The 16,408-nt window shown below is 39.3% G+C and overlaps 2 protein-coding genes across 2 annotated transcripts in view; both read right to left on the bottom strand.

Moving 5' to 3' along the window:
* Positions 1–11,729, bottom strand: part of LOC137073721 (obscurin-like) — a 108,870-nt gene extending 97,141 nt beyond the window's left edge. Inside the window, exons 1-5 of the mRNA XM_067442425.1 lie at positions 11,708–11,729; positions 11,301–11,618; positions 10,867–11,193; positions 10,452–10,766; positions 10,062–10,373 (exon numbers count right to left, since the gene is read on the bottom strand). Of these exons, the coding sequence (XP_067298526.1) occupies positions 10,062–10,373; positions 10,452–10,766; positions 10,867–11,193; positions 11,301–11,618; positions 11,708–11,729 (1,294 nt within the window). The remainder of the gene's footprint in view (positions 1–10,061; positions 10,374–10,451; positions 10,767–10,866; positions 11,194–11,300; positions 11,619–11,707) is intronic.
* On the bottom strand, positions 2,141–9,900 carry LOC137073665 (uncharacterized). Its single transcript, XM_067442372.1, has 6 exons — positions 9,658–9,900; positions 9,305–9,580; positions 6,934–7,048; positions 6,546–6,689; positions 2,258–2,356; positions 2,141–2,183 (listed from the first exon to the last, which is right to left on the bottom strand). The coding sequence occupies exons 1-6, from the start codon at positions 9,665–9,667 to the stop codon at positions 2,141–2,143; spliced, it is 687 nt and encodes a 228-aa protein (XP_067298473.1). The 5' UTR covers positions 9,668–9,900.
* Positions 11,730–16,408: the final 4,679 nt, after the last annotated feature.

Consider the following 16,408-nt stretch of genomic DNA (forward strand, 5'->3'; position numbering starts at 1 on the left):
ATCTAAATTTCTGATAGCCTGAGGCTTATTCTTTCTTCTTTTTACTTATAAAGCACTTTCAACACAACTCATGGTTGACCCAAAGTGCTGTACAATACAACTAATATCTGAATGCAATAGAATACAATCAACCTTGTAAGCTATTAATGATAGGAATTTGAAGGTCATAGGTTAAATGGGAGAACAAGGCCCTTTACGTTTACCAAAAACGAAGAAAAAAAAAATTGAATTCAAAATAATACAAACATGTTTCTTACCTTGTTTTACATTAAGATTAACTTTAGTGAGTATGTGAGCTCCACACCAGTATATCCCAGAATCCTCTTCTCTCAGATCAGTGATGTTCACAGTAAAGACTCCAGTAGATGCTTCATCACTGAAAGACACTCGATCATCTCTGATCGTCTCCAATGAAACTCCATCCTTCACACACATGGAGGGTTCATGTGCTTTGCAGAAGCATTTCTGATGTTCCTCATGATGTTTGCACTGGATTGACATGTCGTCTCCTTCATACTTAGTCAAGTTCAGCTCTGGAAATGATTAGAAATATAAGAACATCAATTCACAGCCATAGTTTGACATATTGAGATGAATAAACCTTCCTCACCCTCGTTCATGATGATGATCAGATGAGTGTAAAGATAATTCACGTCTCTCTCTAATGTCACTGCACACCAGTATTTCCCAGCATCCTCTGCTGTCAGTCCAGTGATGGTCCCAGTGAAGACACTTGCAGTGGCGTCATCATTCAGAGTCAATCTGTCAGTCTTGGTCTCTTTCTCTTCTCTCACAGTCTCACTGAGAGTATTTCTATCTCTAGTGGAGCACTTCCCCTTACAGAGAGACTTTGACTTTGATTTATAGATTGAATCATAAGGGCAGAAGATCTCAGCAGATTCTCCTTCACGTCTCACTACTGGAGACACTGCAAACAAAGATAAGCTACATTTTACATTAGTTACAGTGCTTATACAATATTTCTGTTTTTTTTTTCCGTATGTAATGTAAACAATAATACTTAAACTACTCAGGTTCCTCACCAATATCATATCTTATAAATTCTGCAACACACAAATTTGAGAAACTTTTAAGTAAGATTGGATTGAGTTTGTTTACTTACTACTAATATGCAGATGAACCGTATTAATAATGGAGTAACTGTACGAGTGTCCGCTGATCCAAACTCCACATAAATAAACTCCTCCATCATCTGGTGTCACAGCTGTAATTCTCACAGTCATGAGTTTATTATGTCTGTCATCAGAAACACTCAATCTTTCTTTCTTCTTCATTGTGCTGTAAATCGTCTCAATGGAGTCTCTTCCTTCTTTGAATATGATCTTGGGATCATTAATATGATTCTGTGAATATTCACAGCTGAAGGCGGCAGTTTCTCCAATCTTCACCTTCACTGTCTTTGACAGATTACAGCAGGAATCTGTTTCCATAAAAATAAAAACTTTTATACAGGCTTTAAAAATGATCAGGAATTTCAGTGCACCACCAAGACTTTGATGTTAAAATGGCTGACCTTCTTCCACATGTAAAGTCATATCTACGCCCCACTTGTAAAGAACACCAATCCAGTATTCTCCAGCGTCACGTTGGTTCAGTTCTCTGATGTAGATCATGAGGTTTCCCTCACTGTTACAAAACAGTGTGAATCTTCCATCGCTGATCCATTTATCATGTTTTGTATCATTTATTATTTTTCTCCACTCAGGTAATTTATTAAAGCGTTTAGTATTTGCACTAAACCAAAGTTTCTGTGAATCAACCAGCAGACTTGCTCCAGAATATCCAGAGACGCTAAAGCATCTCACTGCACCTGTCAATCAGATTGATACTGTGATCAGAAACCTCATGAACAGAAAACAGCATCATTACTGCAGTGATGAAAGAGAAAAGCTCTGACCTGAGATCAGGTAGAAAGTCAAGAAGATGAGGAGGATCTTCATTGTGAGTTGAGTTCAGTCTTCTTTCTGCTGAATCTCTCTGTCTCTACATCTGTCTGCTTTAGTTCCTTCCTCTTTCTTCAGCTCTTTATCAGTAATGAGCAGCTTTACTGGCCCCTCCCACCATCAGCACTGACTGAATATGACATTAATCACACTGAAAGAGCGCCACCTAGAGGAGGTTACAGTGAAGGATACTGAGAGCTCACACAGGCTTCATCTTCTCTATAGAAGGACACATGACACTGACTGAATATGACATTAATCACACTGAAAGAGCGCCACCTAGAGGAGGTTACAGTGAAGGATACTGAGAGCTCACACAGGCTTCATCTTCTCTATAGAAGGACACATGACACTGACTGAATATGACATTAATCACACTGAAAGAGCGCCACCTAGAGGAGGTTACAGTGAAGGATACTGAGAGCTCACACAGGCTTCATCTTCTCTATAGAAGGACACATGACACTGATCTGAATTATATTAATATTCCTCTAGAGGGCGACAGTATCAATGATGTCTCAATTCACTGAGGTCCCCTAGAGACCATAACATAATGCATCTGATAATTTGAGTTTGAAATTTTTCTCAGTTATAAGAAACTTTAAAAGCTGATTAGGAGCAGATGAAACAGATCTGACTGGATTTGTTGTTGTGCTCATTAACAAGTCTGGTCATTATCGAATATTAGGCCAAAGTTTCATTCCTTTCTCCATTCTGTCACTGATGGAGTTTGGGTTCTTGCCACTGTCGCCACTGGCTTGCTTAGTTGGGGACACTTAATATTCAACAATTAACTCGTTTAATCTTTACAATGGATCTGATTCAACACTAAACTAACTTCAGCCTGTTATCACTGTAAAGCTGCTTTGAAACCATTCGTATTGTTTAAAGTACTATAGAAATAAAAGGTGACAACTTGACATATATGAGGTGAGTAAATCACTTATAAATTATCAAAACAGAACAGAAGAGAATATATCATATATGTTCTGTATCAACTTACAACGCAACTACTTCTTTCAATAAAACAAGCTTTACTTTAGTTCAAGGAGAGGAGAGAATGAGGGAGAAGCAGCAACCAGAATGATTATCTCGATCACGGGGCTCGTAAATGTCTTTATCAAACAAACACAATGATTTTTTTCTCATCCACCCGCGATTGATTGGACTACTATTTTTATATTACTCATAGCTTGCAAGATTGAACGATATAAGCACGAACCGTACATACACGCATGCTGCCCTTCAGATGTCAACGAGAGAGAGAGAGAGAGAGAGAGAGAGAGAGAGAGATAGCAGAACAAGAACGGAATATAATGAGATTGATCGGCCTGCCGGGCTTTGCGAGCCCTGGCCCATTAGTGTCTGAGTCCAGTGTGCTAAATTTATGCTCTGTTAGACACGTAGACATAATCAAAACGATCTATAACAATACTATTACATATAAAAACACGTTTTACTCACATAAGTGTGTTGCACCATTTCTGTCGGATCCAAATCCAGCATCGACTGGAGATTTTTTTTTACAAACAATCCCACAGTGAACTGAAGTGAACATGTCTTCCCCACATGAGCTGGAACTTCATTAAAAATAAAGTTCAACCACTCACTAATATTAGGATCAGGAGGAAGCTTATGCAGCGACTGTGTTCTTCCACAACCAGGAATCTTGCGATCTTCCTCGGCATGTTTGTTGTTGGCCAGCGCGAGCCGATCACCTCCATGAGTCAGTGGGCGAGGCTACTGGATTAGGCACGCGGTAGAGGCAGTATTTCGTCACGCACTGACGTCAGTAGAAGCACAAGACCTTTAGTTGGGCCTGGTGTCTATAAAAGCTTTTCTTTGACTAACAAGGAAGTTTTCAGCTCTGAAACTTACAGGATATTCTTATATTACCATGACCTTTTATATATCAAAAGCTCAAGGGAAAGTTGATTTCTCAATTCATTACCCATTTAATACAGAATAATTTAATTTTGCAACTAAAGGGTGACTCTAAAATTTATATGTACGATTGCTGAGTTGCTCTGGAGCAATGCTTGAACTGATAATTTGAGTTTTTGACATTTTTATTTGTTGAAAGAAACATTCAGAGTGTTTAGGTGCAAACAGACCAGATCTGACTGGCTTTTGGATTTGTTTGGATACATATTTAAAATACTATCAAATTGATGTGGTTACATGGACAGCAGCTGTCAATCAAACGCTGATGTCATTTATGACAGTTTAAGACAAACTGGGCTTTTCTTAATCTCTGGCTGTGGTCATGAAAACTACTATTTGCAATAAAACAAAAAATTTACAGTTTACTCAGAAATGTAACATCTCAGTTACTAGTGTAACTGTCATTCCCTGATGGAGGCAGCAGACACTAGTGGTCACTCTTAGGAGCCCCAAACACCTTTGACACATTTAGACACAAAAGGCCAGTTGGAATTGACAAATGCAATGTGCACCCCTGGCCATAAAAGAGTCCAGTGTACATCACTCAATGTCCCAATCACTTCAGTGGCAGTTCAGAGATGTGGCAGGAGGGACACGTCATCTCCATTCCCTCCATAGGGGAATGGGGATTAAACTAGTAACTGAGACAACTAGCTGAAATACAGTCCAAAGTTGCAATGCCTAGGGGTCGTGATCAACAGTCTTCCTTCATTAAGGAGACTTACCATGCAAAGGAGAAGGTCACATCAGCTGCAGATAGCCTTTTCTGCTAGTTACTTAAAATAAAGCATTTACAGCAGAGTACATTATGTTGTCAATCTATAATGAGAAGGGAGCACTAGTGAGACCACATCCTACACAACAGGGAGGTTTGCACATGGAGAATACATCCTATGGACTTACTGGAGGTAGTAAAACATAGGGAAGAAGTCTCTGTGGAGTGCTCCACCTTAAAGGGGAGAAAGTACCAACCACAGTGACTGGTGACAAAGTAAAGCATTATGGAAACTGAACAGTGGAGGAATACAAATTTGGGACCAGCGTTAAGGAGTCACTATATATGGAGCACTAAACAAAACAAGTGCTCACCTGAAGGGGGCACACAAAGGTAATAGGACAGATGACGAGCTCCTCAGCCAAACTCATCTGCCAAATATGTTTTAATCATGGGTGTATAGCAGAAGAACCCGAATGGGGAGCAACTGAAGTGACACGTTTCCAATCCACAAAAAAGAGTGGCGATTGCAACATCGGCATGATCTCACATTGAAAAAATGAACCATCCATGGCCATCAGAGACCTCTTGTACCTAGATGTCCAGGGCGTGCCCTTTTCCAAATACATCATAGGTGTTTGGGGCTTGCAAGACTAACCCTTAGTGTTGATATATTAAATATCGATATTATTTCTGAAAGATGGCGGCTTACTTAATAAAGCTACATTTGGGATAAGTTAATTATAGCATTTACCTTATTTTATAATTAAGACTTTGCAACAACTATTACATTGTGGAGGTGATTTCCCTCTAAAAATGTACAAATTTATATTGATATAGTTTGATATTACTCATTTAATATCTTAGCATCTCTTAGAATAAAACCATGTATATTCTGCATAATTAGACGTTTATAATTTAGTCACATCACATGTTGTTTGAATTTGTAAAGCTATTGTGAGATTCGCAAGCCCAGCAGAGTGCCAAAAAGTACATACATACAACAGTATTAAATGAGAAACAACTTTAAATATAATTGATTACTCACAAAATCTAACATTTGAAAAGGCACACAGGTCCATAGGATTGATATCTAAGGCTGAGACTAAAGTATTTATGACTGTAGCTGAATGTACTTATTAGAAAACTGTTTGATATCTCTCTGGAAACATTTCAGATGAGATTAAATAAGACTTAAAACAGTAAAGTAAAGCTTTGAAGAAAAAAAAAAGTTATTATAAACAACATTTTTTATATCTTACACAAAAGGGCATCTTGGTTTGACCCAAATAATGTGTTTACAAGAACAAAGAAAACCACACGCTGAAGAGCATTTCATGTTGTTGATCGTTATCAAACTGCAATTAATAAACCCTGCAAACACAAAGCACTAAGGCAGAGAGATCATGCCGATAAAAATAAATGACAAATGTACAGAAAAACTCTAGGTGTAGAAGTGGTATTGACATTTTATGTTGTGCTGGTACATTTATGTCAAAGTAAATTCACTAAGAAATGACATTTAAAGGATTTTTTTTTAAAGATATTCTGGTTTTGGTTGATCTGTTTATACAAGTCATTTTGTTAAATCACACATTTGTAATTCATCTCAGTTCATAACTCATTAAATGTAGAACATGAATAACTGAACAAGCAGCTCTTAGTCTTTATCTTCTTCTGCTCACAAACAACGTTCATCTTCTGTCTCTGTGTGTCTCACTGTGGGTTTCCTGAATAAGTGTTTAATCTTCACAATCAGACTAAACCAAGACCCGGACCTTCTGCTGTTTTCTGTTGCTTTGAGTGTCTATCACTGTGCATAGCACACTGTCCTTTTTTTTACTTACATAGTACTTTGTGTGCTGTAATCTAAAGTGTTTTCCAGGGATTTTTATCAGCTAACTGTAATCTCAAGCAAATACTGGTGTAATGTGTGCTGCTGATCTCTGTTATAAGCGAGTTTGTTGAGTCTCATGCAGTGACTGACCGTGGTGTAATCAGAGTGAATCTGGTCCTTACTGAAGGAGACTGTAGCGTCACTGAGAGACTCTTCATTCTTCTGGAAACTGACAGACGTGTACAGGAGCTCAGCAGAGGGGATTGTGGGTAACTGTGAAGACCAAACTGACCTGTGTGTGTAAGCGTCACCTCGTCTTATGTGTCTTAATTTACACACAGTCAGAGTAAATCTCCTCGTTATTGAAGGAGACTGTAGCGTCCCTGAGAGACTCTTCATGCCTTTGGAAACTGACAGACGCGTACAGGAGCTCAGCAGAGGGGATTGTGGGTAACTGTGAAGACCGAACTGACCTGTGTGTATGAGTGTCCCCTCGTCTCTTGAGTCTTAATTTACACACAGTCAGAGTGAATCCACCGATCAGCATCAGAAACACACACACACCAATAATGATGATCATGGAGAAATCTGGAAATAAAGCACAGAAACCCAGAGATGTACAAATCTGATTGAAACCCTAAAAAATGGGACACTGTACAAATTGTGAATAAAAACAGAATGCAATGATGTGGAAATTTTAATATATTATTCAGAATACAACATAGATTATCAAATGCTTAAACTGATAATTAACTAATAATTATTAACTAATAATTTTAAGGTAAAATAAGTTGATTTTAAATTTCATGGCAACAACAAATCTCAAAAAGAAATTGTGCCAAGGCCATGTTTCCCCCTGTGTGTCATCCCTTCTTCTTTTTATATCAGTCTGCAAACGTCTGGGGACTGAGGAGACAAGTTGCTCAAGTTTAGGAATAGGAATGTTGTCCCATTCTTGTCTAATACAGGCTTCTAGTTGCTCAACTGTCTTAGGTCTTCTTTATCGCATCTTCCTCTTTATGATGCGCCAAATGTTTTCTATGAGTGAAAGATCTGGACTGCAGGCTGGCCATTTCAGTGCCTGGATTATTCTTCTACGCAGCCATGATGTTGTAATTGATCCATTGTCATGTCCCCTTTAGTCGTCCCGTCCCTGTCCCCCCCCCCCCCCCCCCCCAAAAAAAAAACAACTTCGCATTTTGATTCTTCTGACCACAGAACAGTTTTCCAAAGTCCATTTTAAATTAGCATTGGCCCAGAGAAAACACCTGCACTTCTGTATCATGTTTAGATATGGCTACTTTTTTGTCGTATAGAGTTTTAGCTGACAACGGCGAATGGCACGGTGGATTGCATTCACCGACAATGTTTTCTGGAAGTATTCCTGAGCCCATGTTGTGATTTCCATAATCAGTAGCAATCCTGAATGTGATGCAGTGCCGTCTAAGGGCTGAAGATCACGGCATCCAGTATGGTTTTCCGACCTTGACCCTTACGCACAGAGATTGTTCCAGATTCTCTGAATCTTTGGATGATACTATGCTCTGTAAGTGATGATAGCTTCAGACTGAAGGGGGGAGTGGGCCGACACCCTTGCCTCTTCATCATATGCATCTTCATCATATGCATCTTATCCTTTTGAATGATTTTTAATAACCTCATGAATTAAATAATCAGTTATTATCCTTTCAAAATAATGAATTATTTTGACAATCAATTTTATGTGATCATTAATACATTTAACTATTGTTTAATATGATTTTGACTCTATGTCTACTGTATGGTGTCTAATTTGCTTTCCAGAGACGGTCTGACAAAGACAGTCTGACCCCTATCTATGTGCCCTGACATAGATAGCCTGACCTCTATCTCTGGGTCCTGACCAACAGGGCCTTGGAGAGAAAGTTAGAACTTCCAAGAGGTGAATCCTGCCTGTTGTTAGTAACCCCAGGACAGGAAGGGGTGGGAGGATTTGAGTCTCCCAATTTTGATTTCTTCTCATTTATATAGTGTGATTTTTCCCATTGATAGAAGTACATTTTTGTCTTTATATTTCTTTATATTTCTTTATAGAATGAGGTAGATGATATAACTCATACTTTTCTTTCTGGAGATCTGTTTGTCATGTGGTGTTGATATCTTGTTCTGTTGATAAGCTCACTGCTGCGCTAACCTTGGAGGAGAGATGTGCCCTAGAGTCTTGTGTGTGTGTGTGTTACATGTTCTGTGCAGGTCTATGGACTGGATTGGACCGCTTTTCTCACACCCTAGACCTCTTGGCGTCTTTCTAGGACTCCCCTGAAGTCAACACTACCCCAATCTTGGGATTGTCTGATGTATACATCCTAATTAACAACAACAACATCTCCTATCTATTCTCGTGTGACACATTGTTTAGACTTTATGCCAATCAGTAATATTCCACGTGTTTGTAATGATGTAAATCATGCCCTTGAAATTGGTATAACTGGTGTGGTAATTTTGTGTAGAGTAGAGTCTGGCCTGACACCGCCCTGAGAGACTCTAAAGCTGACTCTACTGATGAAACTGCAAACTATTCTTCAGTAAAATTCTCTCCGATGATTGAACATCCTGACTCCTGGTCTTCATTTTGCATATCTGGTCTATGGGTCAAAACTGTCAACCCCTAACAATACTATTCGCAATTTTTCTCTGAGAAACTCTTTTCTGATATTGCTCCACTATGGAGGTCAGGTCATGATCTAAGTCACTTTAGAATAGCCTTCTCAGTGTCACTCTGATAGATATGCACCTGAGTGATTGCTAATATCTGAATATTTAAATCAGACTCTAAGGCAATGTAATTAATATAAACTAGCTTACCCTTTTTCACATTGAGGGTGACTTTAGTGGTGATGTGAGCTCCACACCAGTATATCCCAGAATCCTCTTCTCTCAGATCAGTGATGTTCACAGTAAAGACTCCAGTAGATGCTTCATCACTGAAAGACACTCGATCATCTCTGATCGTCTCCAATGAAACTCCATCCTTCACACACATGGAGGGTTCATGTGCTTTGCAGAAGCATTTCTGATGTTCCTCATGATGTTTGCACTGGATTGACATGTCGTCTCCTTCATACTTAGTCAAGTTCAGCTCTGGAAATGATTAGAAATATAAGAACATCAGTTCACAGCCATAGTTTGACATATTGAGATGAATAAACCTTCCTCACCCTCGTTCATGATGACGATCAGATGAGTGTAAAGATAATTCACGTCTCTCTCTAATGTCACTGCACACCAGTATTTCCCAGCATCCTCTGCTGTCAGTCCAGTGATGGTCCCAGTGAAGACACTTGCAGTGGCGTCATCATTCAGAGTCAATCTGTCAGTCTTGGTCTCTTTCTCTTCTCTCACAGTCTCACTGAGAGTATTTCTATCTCTAGTGGAGCACTTCCCCTTACAGAGAGACTTTGACTTTGATTTAAAGATTGAATCATAAGGGCAGAAGATCTCAGCAGATTCTCCTTCACGTCTCACTACTGGAGCCACTGCAAACACACAAACACAGACATGTATCACACATGATTCTGAATAAACTGCATTTACTACAATGAAATGCTATGAATTCACTCACTTGTGATGTTGAGCTGAATGTTGGTGGTCAGGGAGATGAAAGTCAAATATGTGTCTCTGGTTTCTGCTCCACACCAGTAAACTCCAGCATCTCTCACGCTCACATTACTGATGCTCACTGTAAAAACTCTCTCTTCATTTCTCTCAGATGAACCACTCATTTGTGTCACTGTAGATGTGCTGATGCTTTGGCAGATGTGATTATCATCCTCTTTGCAGAAATGAACTTCATGTTCCTCTGGGATCTGACAGGTGATGTTGACTTCTTCACCAATATAAGCAGATTCAGTCACACTCTTTGGATAGTTTGCATCTATAAACCAAGATTAAAAATTAAATTGTCATCAGATCAGATTCAAACATGCCAGCTAAAGTATATTGTGTTCCTCACCGTGTGTGACGTGCAGCTGAAGTTCACTGAAGCTCTCAGTATAGTCAGACACATTCACTCCACACCTGTATGTTCCTGCATCTGCAGCTTTCAGCTCTCTAAAAAACACCATCAAGACTCCTGCTCTGGTGTCGTCATATAAAGAAACATCTCCATTCTCCATCCATTCATCCTGAACTCCTGGATTCTTCCTCTCTGAACATCCATCTGACTCTTTACAGATGTATTTTGGCCTGGTTTTGTATTGAGGATGTTCACACTTGATCATCACACGACCTCCTGAGTGGCCAGTGACTCTAGACGTGCCCACTTTAGCTGCCAATCAGAGAGTATCAACATGACATCATACCGAAATATTCATGAACAAAGACCTAAAAATGTTTCTATTAGATTTTATTGAGTTTATTCTACTCACCCATGATGTTCAGATGAACAGTTTTAATAATGGAGTAACTGTACGAGTCTCCGCTGATCCAAACTCCACATAAATAAACTCCTCCATCATCTGGTGTCACAGCTGTAATTCTCACAGTCATGAGTTTATTATGTCTGTCATCAGAAACACTGAATCTTTCTCTCTGATCCTGCGCTTTAGTAGTGGAGATCACCTCATCAATGATGTCATTTCCTGTTTTGAATATGGTTTTTCCATCAAACCTTTGATCCAGTGAATATTCGCAGCTGAAAGCAGCAGTTTCTCCACTGTTTACAGTCACTGTCTTTGACGCTCCGCAACACGAATCTGTCAACATTCAAAGTCTTCATTTATGAACTGGGAGAACTACATAAATATGTGAAACATGGAAAACAATGACAAATAGATTGTATCGATCATTATGTCCTACTCACTCATGATGTGCAGATGAACAGTTTTAATAATGCAGTAACTGTACGAGTGTCCGCTGATCCAAACTCCACATAAATAAACTCCTCCATCATCTGGTGTCACAGCTGTAATTCTCACAGTCATGAGTTTATTATGTCTGTCATCAGAAACACTCAATCTTTCTTTCTTCTTCATTGTGCTGTAAATCGTCTCAATGGAGTCTCTTCCTTCTTTGAATATGATCTTGGGATCATTAATATGATTCTGTGAATATTCACAGCTGAAGGCGGCAGTTTCTCCAATATTCACCATCACTCTCTTTGACACGTTACAGCAGGAATCTGTCATTCACATAATAAATAAATTTGTTTCACACATATAAAAGCTTTGAAATGATCAGTAGTTTTACAACACCAAGACTCTCACTGACCTTCTTTCACATTCAGAGTCATTTCGCTGTACCGCTGACCAATAACTCTAATCCCGTATGTTCCGGCATCTTGTTGATTTAAATCTCTGATGTAGATCATGAGGTTGTTCTTATCGTTTCTAAACAGTGTGAATCGTCCTTCATTAATCAATGTATCGTGTTTCTTATAATTTATTATTGTTCTCAATTCAGGTAATTTGGCCATATGTTTAGCAGAGTTACTGAACCAAACCTCTCCAGAATCAACCAGAAGACTTGCTCCAGAATATCCAGTGACGCTAAAGCATCTCACTGCACCTGTCAATCAGATTGATACTGTGATCAGAAACCTCATGAACAGAAAACAGCATCATTACTGCAGTGATGAAAGAGAAAAGCTCTGACCTGAGATCAGGTAGAAAGTCAAGAAGATGAGGAGGATCTTCATTGTGAGTTGAGTTCAGTCTTCTTTCTGCTGAATCTCTCTGTCTCTACATCTGTCTGCTTTAGTTCCTTCCTCTTTCTTCAGCTCTTTATCAGTAATGAGCAGCTTTACTGGCCCCTCCCACCATCAGCACTGACTGAATATGACATTAATCACACTGAAAGAGCGCCACCTAGAGGAGGTTACAGTGAAGGATACTGAGAGCTCACACAGGCTTCATCTTCTCTATAGAAGGACACATGACACTGACTGAATATGACATTAATCACACTGAAAGAGCGCCACCTAGAGGAGGTTACAGTGAAGGATACTGAGAGCTCACACAGGCTTCATCTTCTCTATAGAAGGACACATGACACTGACTGAATATGACATTAATCACACTGAAAGAGCGCCACCTAGAGGAGGTTACAGTGAAGGATACTGAGAGCTCACACAGGCTTCATCTTCTCTATAGAAGGACACATTTCTATGTATCAAATTTATCAGCATTATTTAAATCATCCACTAGAGGGCGACATTAAAATGTACACGTAAATTCACAGAGGTTCCCTAGAGCAGTGGTTCTTAAACCTGTCCTGGGGACTCCTCATCACTGCACATTTTGTATTTTTCCCTCATCAGACAAACCCAATTAAAGTTTTGTAGTGTCTACACTGCAAAAAAATACCCATCAAATTTACGGTAAAAAAAACGGCAGCTCTGTTTGCCAGAACTTCACCACAAAAAATACAACAGTAACGTTTTAGGTTTTACGGGATAGCAGAATATAATTTAAAGGTTTATAATGTGGTAATTACGGTTAAAAACAGTTTATTTTACAGTTAAAAACCCTATAAATTGAAAGTTTATATTGTAATAATTATGTGTACACAGGACACTATAAAACAATAACGGTAAAAAAATGTTTATTTAACTGAAATAATATTAAATTACCAACTTATTGAAATGCTAATGGTAATTTAATATTATTTCAGTTAAATAAACATTACCGTCTATCGTTTACTGTTATTGTTTTATAGTGTCCTGTGTACACATAATTATTTCAATATAAACTTTCATTTTATAGGCCATGTCTTCTCAGCTTTCATTCAGTCTATTGCCTCTATTGTTAAGAGGTGCAAACTGCCCCATTCAGTTTGTCTCCCCGGCACACATTCACACTTCTGCGGACTGGTTATGGCTCTAATTATTATTCTTTTGTCTGCATTATAATTACTAACGATTCTCTATTCAAACTGTTCTATTCAAACCTCATTTCTAAATCAAACCTCTCACTTTACCCTCACTGAGACTCTATCGAATGCATTTCGTCCAAATAAGCATTTCAGTAGTTTTACATTTAGAAAATGTTCATAAAAATAAGTATATGCTCAGTGGCAGGTGCATCTAGGGCAAGCTAGCATGTTAGCTTAGCACACCAGCAAAACAACAATTTATACGATTAAAATCATGTTTTATTCAAAACTTACTTCATATAATTTTATACTTTATAAGTCGAGTGTTTTATATAACAATATGTGATCTCATGCCGCTTCGGGTCAAAAAATCTGACAGAAAATACACAATGCTGAAAGCTGTGGAGTAGCATTGCATTATAAATATCATCTATTATGAAACCACCCAACATGGCATAAAGAACACAGACCAACCATATATTGCCGCGACTGTGTGTTTATTGTCTTCAAACGTGTCTATCTGCATAAAATAGTGATCTGACGATCTCTGGAAGCTGTTTTGGTTATGTCAGTGTGGTGTGACAAGCAGCGGGGCGAGGGACCGCGAGAGCGGGCCGGTGATGAGTGTTGATGAGTGCCAGCTGCGTGACACACCGGTCTCGTCTCGCGGCCATGTGACGGGAGCATAAAAGGAGGAGCGAAGGCAGCGGAAGACGAGAGAGGACCAGGCTTGGACTTTACGTTATGTTTTGTTTATGTTTTATTATGTTTAGGTGGGCAGTCTCATGCAGCGACCAGCAGCAAGGCACAGGTTTAATGTTTTGTAAATGTTTAATGTTTACGTTACGTTTTTGTTTATTGTTTGTTTATATTCATTTATTTCAAGTAGCCTAGTATGGAGTGGACTATTTTGTTTTTGTGGTGGACGGCGCTACACCTCGTGGAGACGCTGAATGAGTTGCCCAACCCTACGCACATTCGATACAGCAGAGACTTTCTCTTAAAATGGAGTAACTTTCAAGTCAATAACCCTCCCTCGGATTTAATCTTCCCTAACCTGGGCTGTTTCGCCGATAAATCGAGAGGAAAGGGGGAATTTATAGATGAGCCACCCCGCAAGACCAGGAAACGAGGTAAGCGAGGTGGCGTACTTCATAGACTGAGGAAACAATCTCTTTCCCGGTTCCCCCTGCCTTCTATCATTTTATCAAATGCCCAGTCACTTCGAAATAAAACTGAGGAGCTACAAGCCAATGTACGTTTCCAGCATGAATTCAGAGACGCGTGTTTACTGGCGATCACAGAGACATGGCTTTCAGAAAGTGATTTGAACTCGGAGCTGGTCATTGATGGTTTTGGGGCACCTGTCCGCCTGGACCGAGATGCGAGTGTTACTGGAAGGTCGCGGGGTGGAGGGGTTTGCCTATACGTGAATCAAAGATATTGTAAAAATGTCCTTGTTAGAGAAAGTTTATGCACTAAGGATGTTGAACTTCTGTCAGTGTCCCTGCGCCCCCCATACTTGCCCCGGGAGTTTCCCCAAATATTTGTGACAGTTGTGTATATTCATCCAAGAGCAAATGCGGATAAAGCCGCGGAGTCGATATTGCAAGTAACACAAAAACTGCAAGGAATATCGCCCGAAGCACCTGTCTTCGTTCTTGGTGATTTTAACCATTGTTCGCAGAAGAAATGTCTGAGAGACTTTCACCAATATGTTACGTGCCCGACCAGACAAAAGAAGTCACTGGACTTGTGTTACGGTTCTATCAAGGACGCATATAAAGCTCTCCCGCTCCCTCCGCTGGGCGGGGCCGATCATAACTGTGTCCAGCTCATCCCGTCATATCGCACGGCCCTAAGGAGGGGAAAAACTCTCATTAAACACGTTAAGAACTGGACTGAGGAAGCAATCCTGAGTTTACAGGGTTGTTTTGATTGCACCGACTGGGGCATGTTTAAGGACTCCTGTACCAACATAAATGATCTTACAGATGTTGTTAGTTGTTATGCTTCCTATTGTGTTGATAATGTAATCCCTGATAAAATTGTACAGGTATATCCAAACAATAAGCCATGGGTAAGGAAATCACTAAAGCTGTTACTAAACAAAAAGAGGCAGGCATTTAGGGAAGGAAACTTTTTAAAATTAAATGAATTGAAAAAGGAAATAAGAAGTGAAATAAGGAGGGCAAAGCAGGGTTACAAAGAAAAAATAGAGAAAGACTTTGGTGGTAGGAATTTACGTTCAGCCTGGGATGGTATGAGAACTGTTATCGGAACCAGGAGAGAAAAGAATGTCAAGGTTGTGTTAGAAGGGTTTAGTTGTGACAGTTTGCTTGCAACAGAGCTAAACAAATTTTATTTGAGGTTTGATACCAATAATTTTAGTAATGTTATTTTAGAACAGAAATCACATTTATCTGGAAATGGTGTTGTCCCCTTTTTTGGCGAACAAGCTGTGGTCACTATGTTTAAGCACTCTAGGTCAGGAAAAAGCCCTGGGCCTGACAATATAAGTAGTCGCCTGCTCATCTCTTGTGCAGAGCAGTTAGGTCCAATTTTTCATTATATTTTCCAGATGTCCCTAGAGCAACAGAGAGTGCCGAACATATGGAAACAGTCAACAGTTATTCCAGTGGCCAAACTAAATCATCCAAAATTATTAAATGACTTTAGGCCAGTAGCTCTGACCTCCTTAGTCATGAAGTGTTTTGAAAAACTGGTTAAAAAAGTCATACTTACAAAAACAGAGAATCTCTTAGATCCACTACAGTTCGCTTATAGGGCTAAGCGAGGGGTAGATGATGCCACCACTACCTTGTTAAACTTATTATTCAAACATCTTGAAGGTAGTAAAACACACGCAAGGATTTTATTTGTTGATTTTTCATCGGCTTTTAATACAATACAACCACATATTTTAGTTGATAAGCTCTTAAAGAATTTTGATCTCGATTTTAATATTGTAGGATGGATTCTTGATTTTTTAACCGACAGAACTCAGAGAGTGAGGGTAAATGGTTGCTTGTCTGAGGAGATGTCATCATCCACTGGGTCTCCTCAGGGGTGTGTCCTCTCACCTCTCCTTTATATTCT

Source organism: Pseudorasbora parva, chromosome 4 (genome assembly GCF_024679245.1).
Source record: "Pseudorasbora parva isolate DD20220531a chromosome 4, ASM2467924v1, whole genome shotgun sequence".
In the NCBI taxonomy this organism is placed as follows: Eukaryota; Metazoa; Chordata; class Actinopteri; order Cypriniformes; family Gobionidae; genus Pseudorasbora; species Pseudorasbora parva.

Bases quoted from the DNA above. Each gene is read 5' to 3' on its own strand.
- LOC137073665 (XM_067442372.1), bottom strand. The intron at 6,690-6,933 runs GTCAGTTCGGTC...CACGTCTGTCAG, and splicing joins GGGGACACTCATACACACAG to TTTCCAGAAGAATGAAGAGT. The intron at 2,184-2,257 runs GTAACCTCCTCT...GTCCTTCTATAG, and splicing joins AGCTCTCAGTATCCTTCACT to AGAAGATGAAGCCTGTGTGA.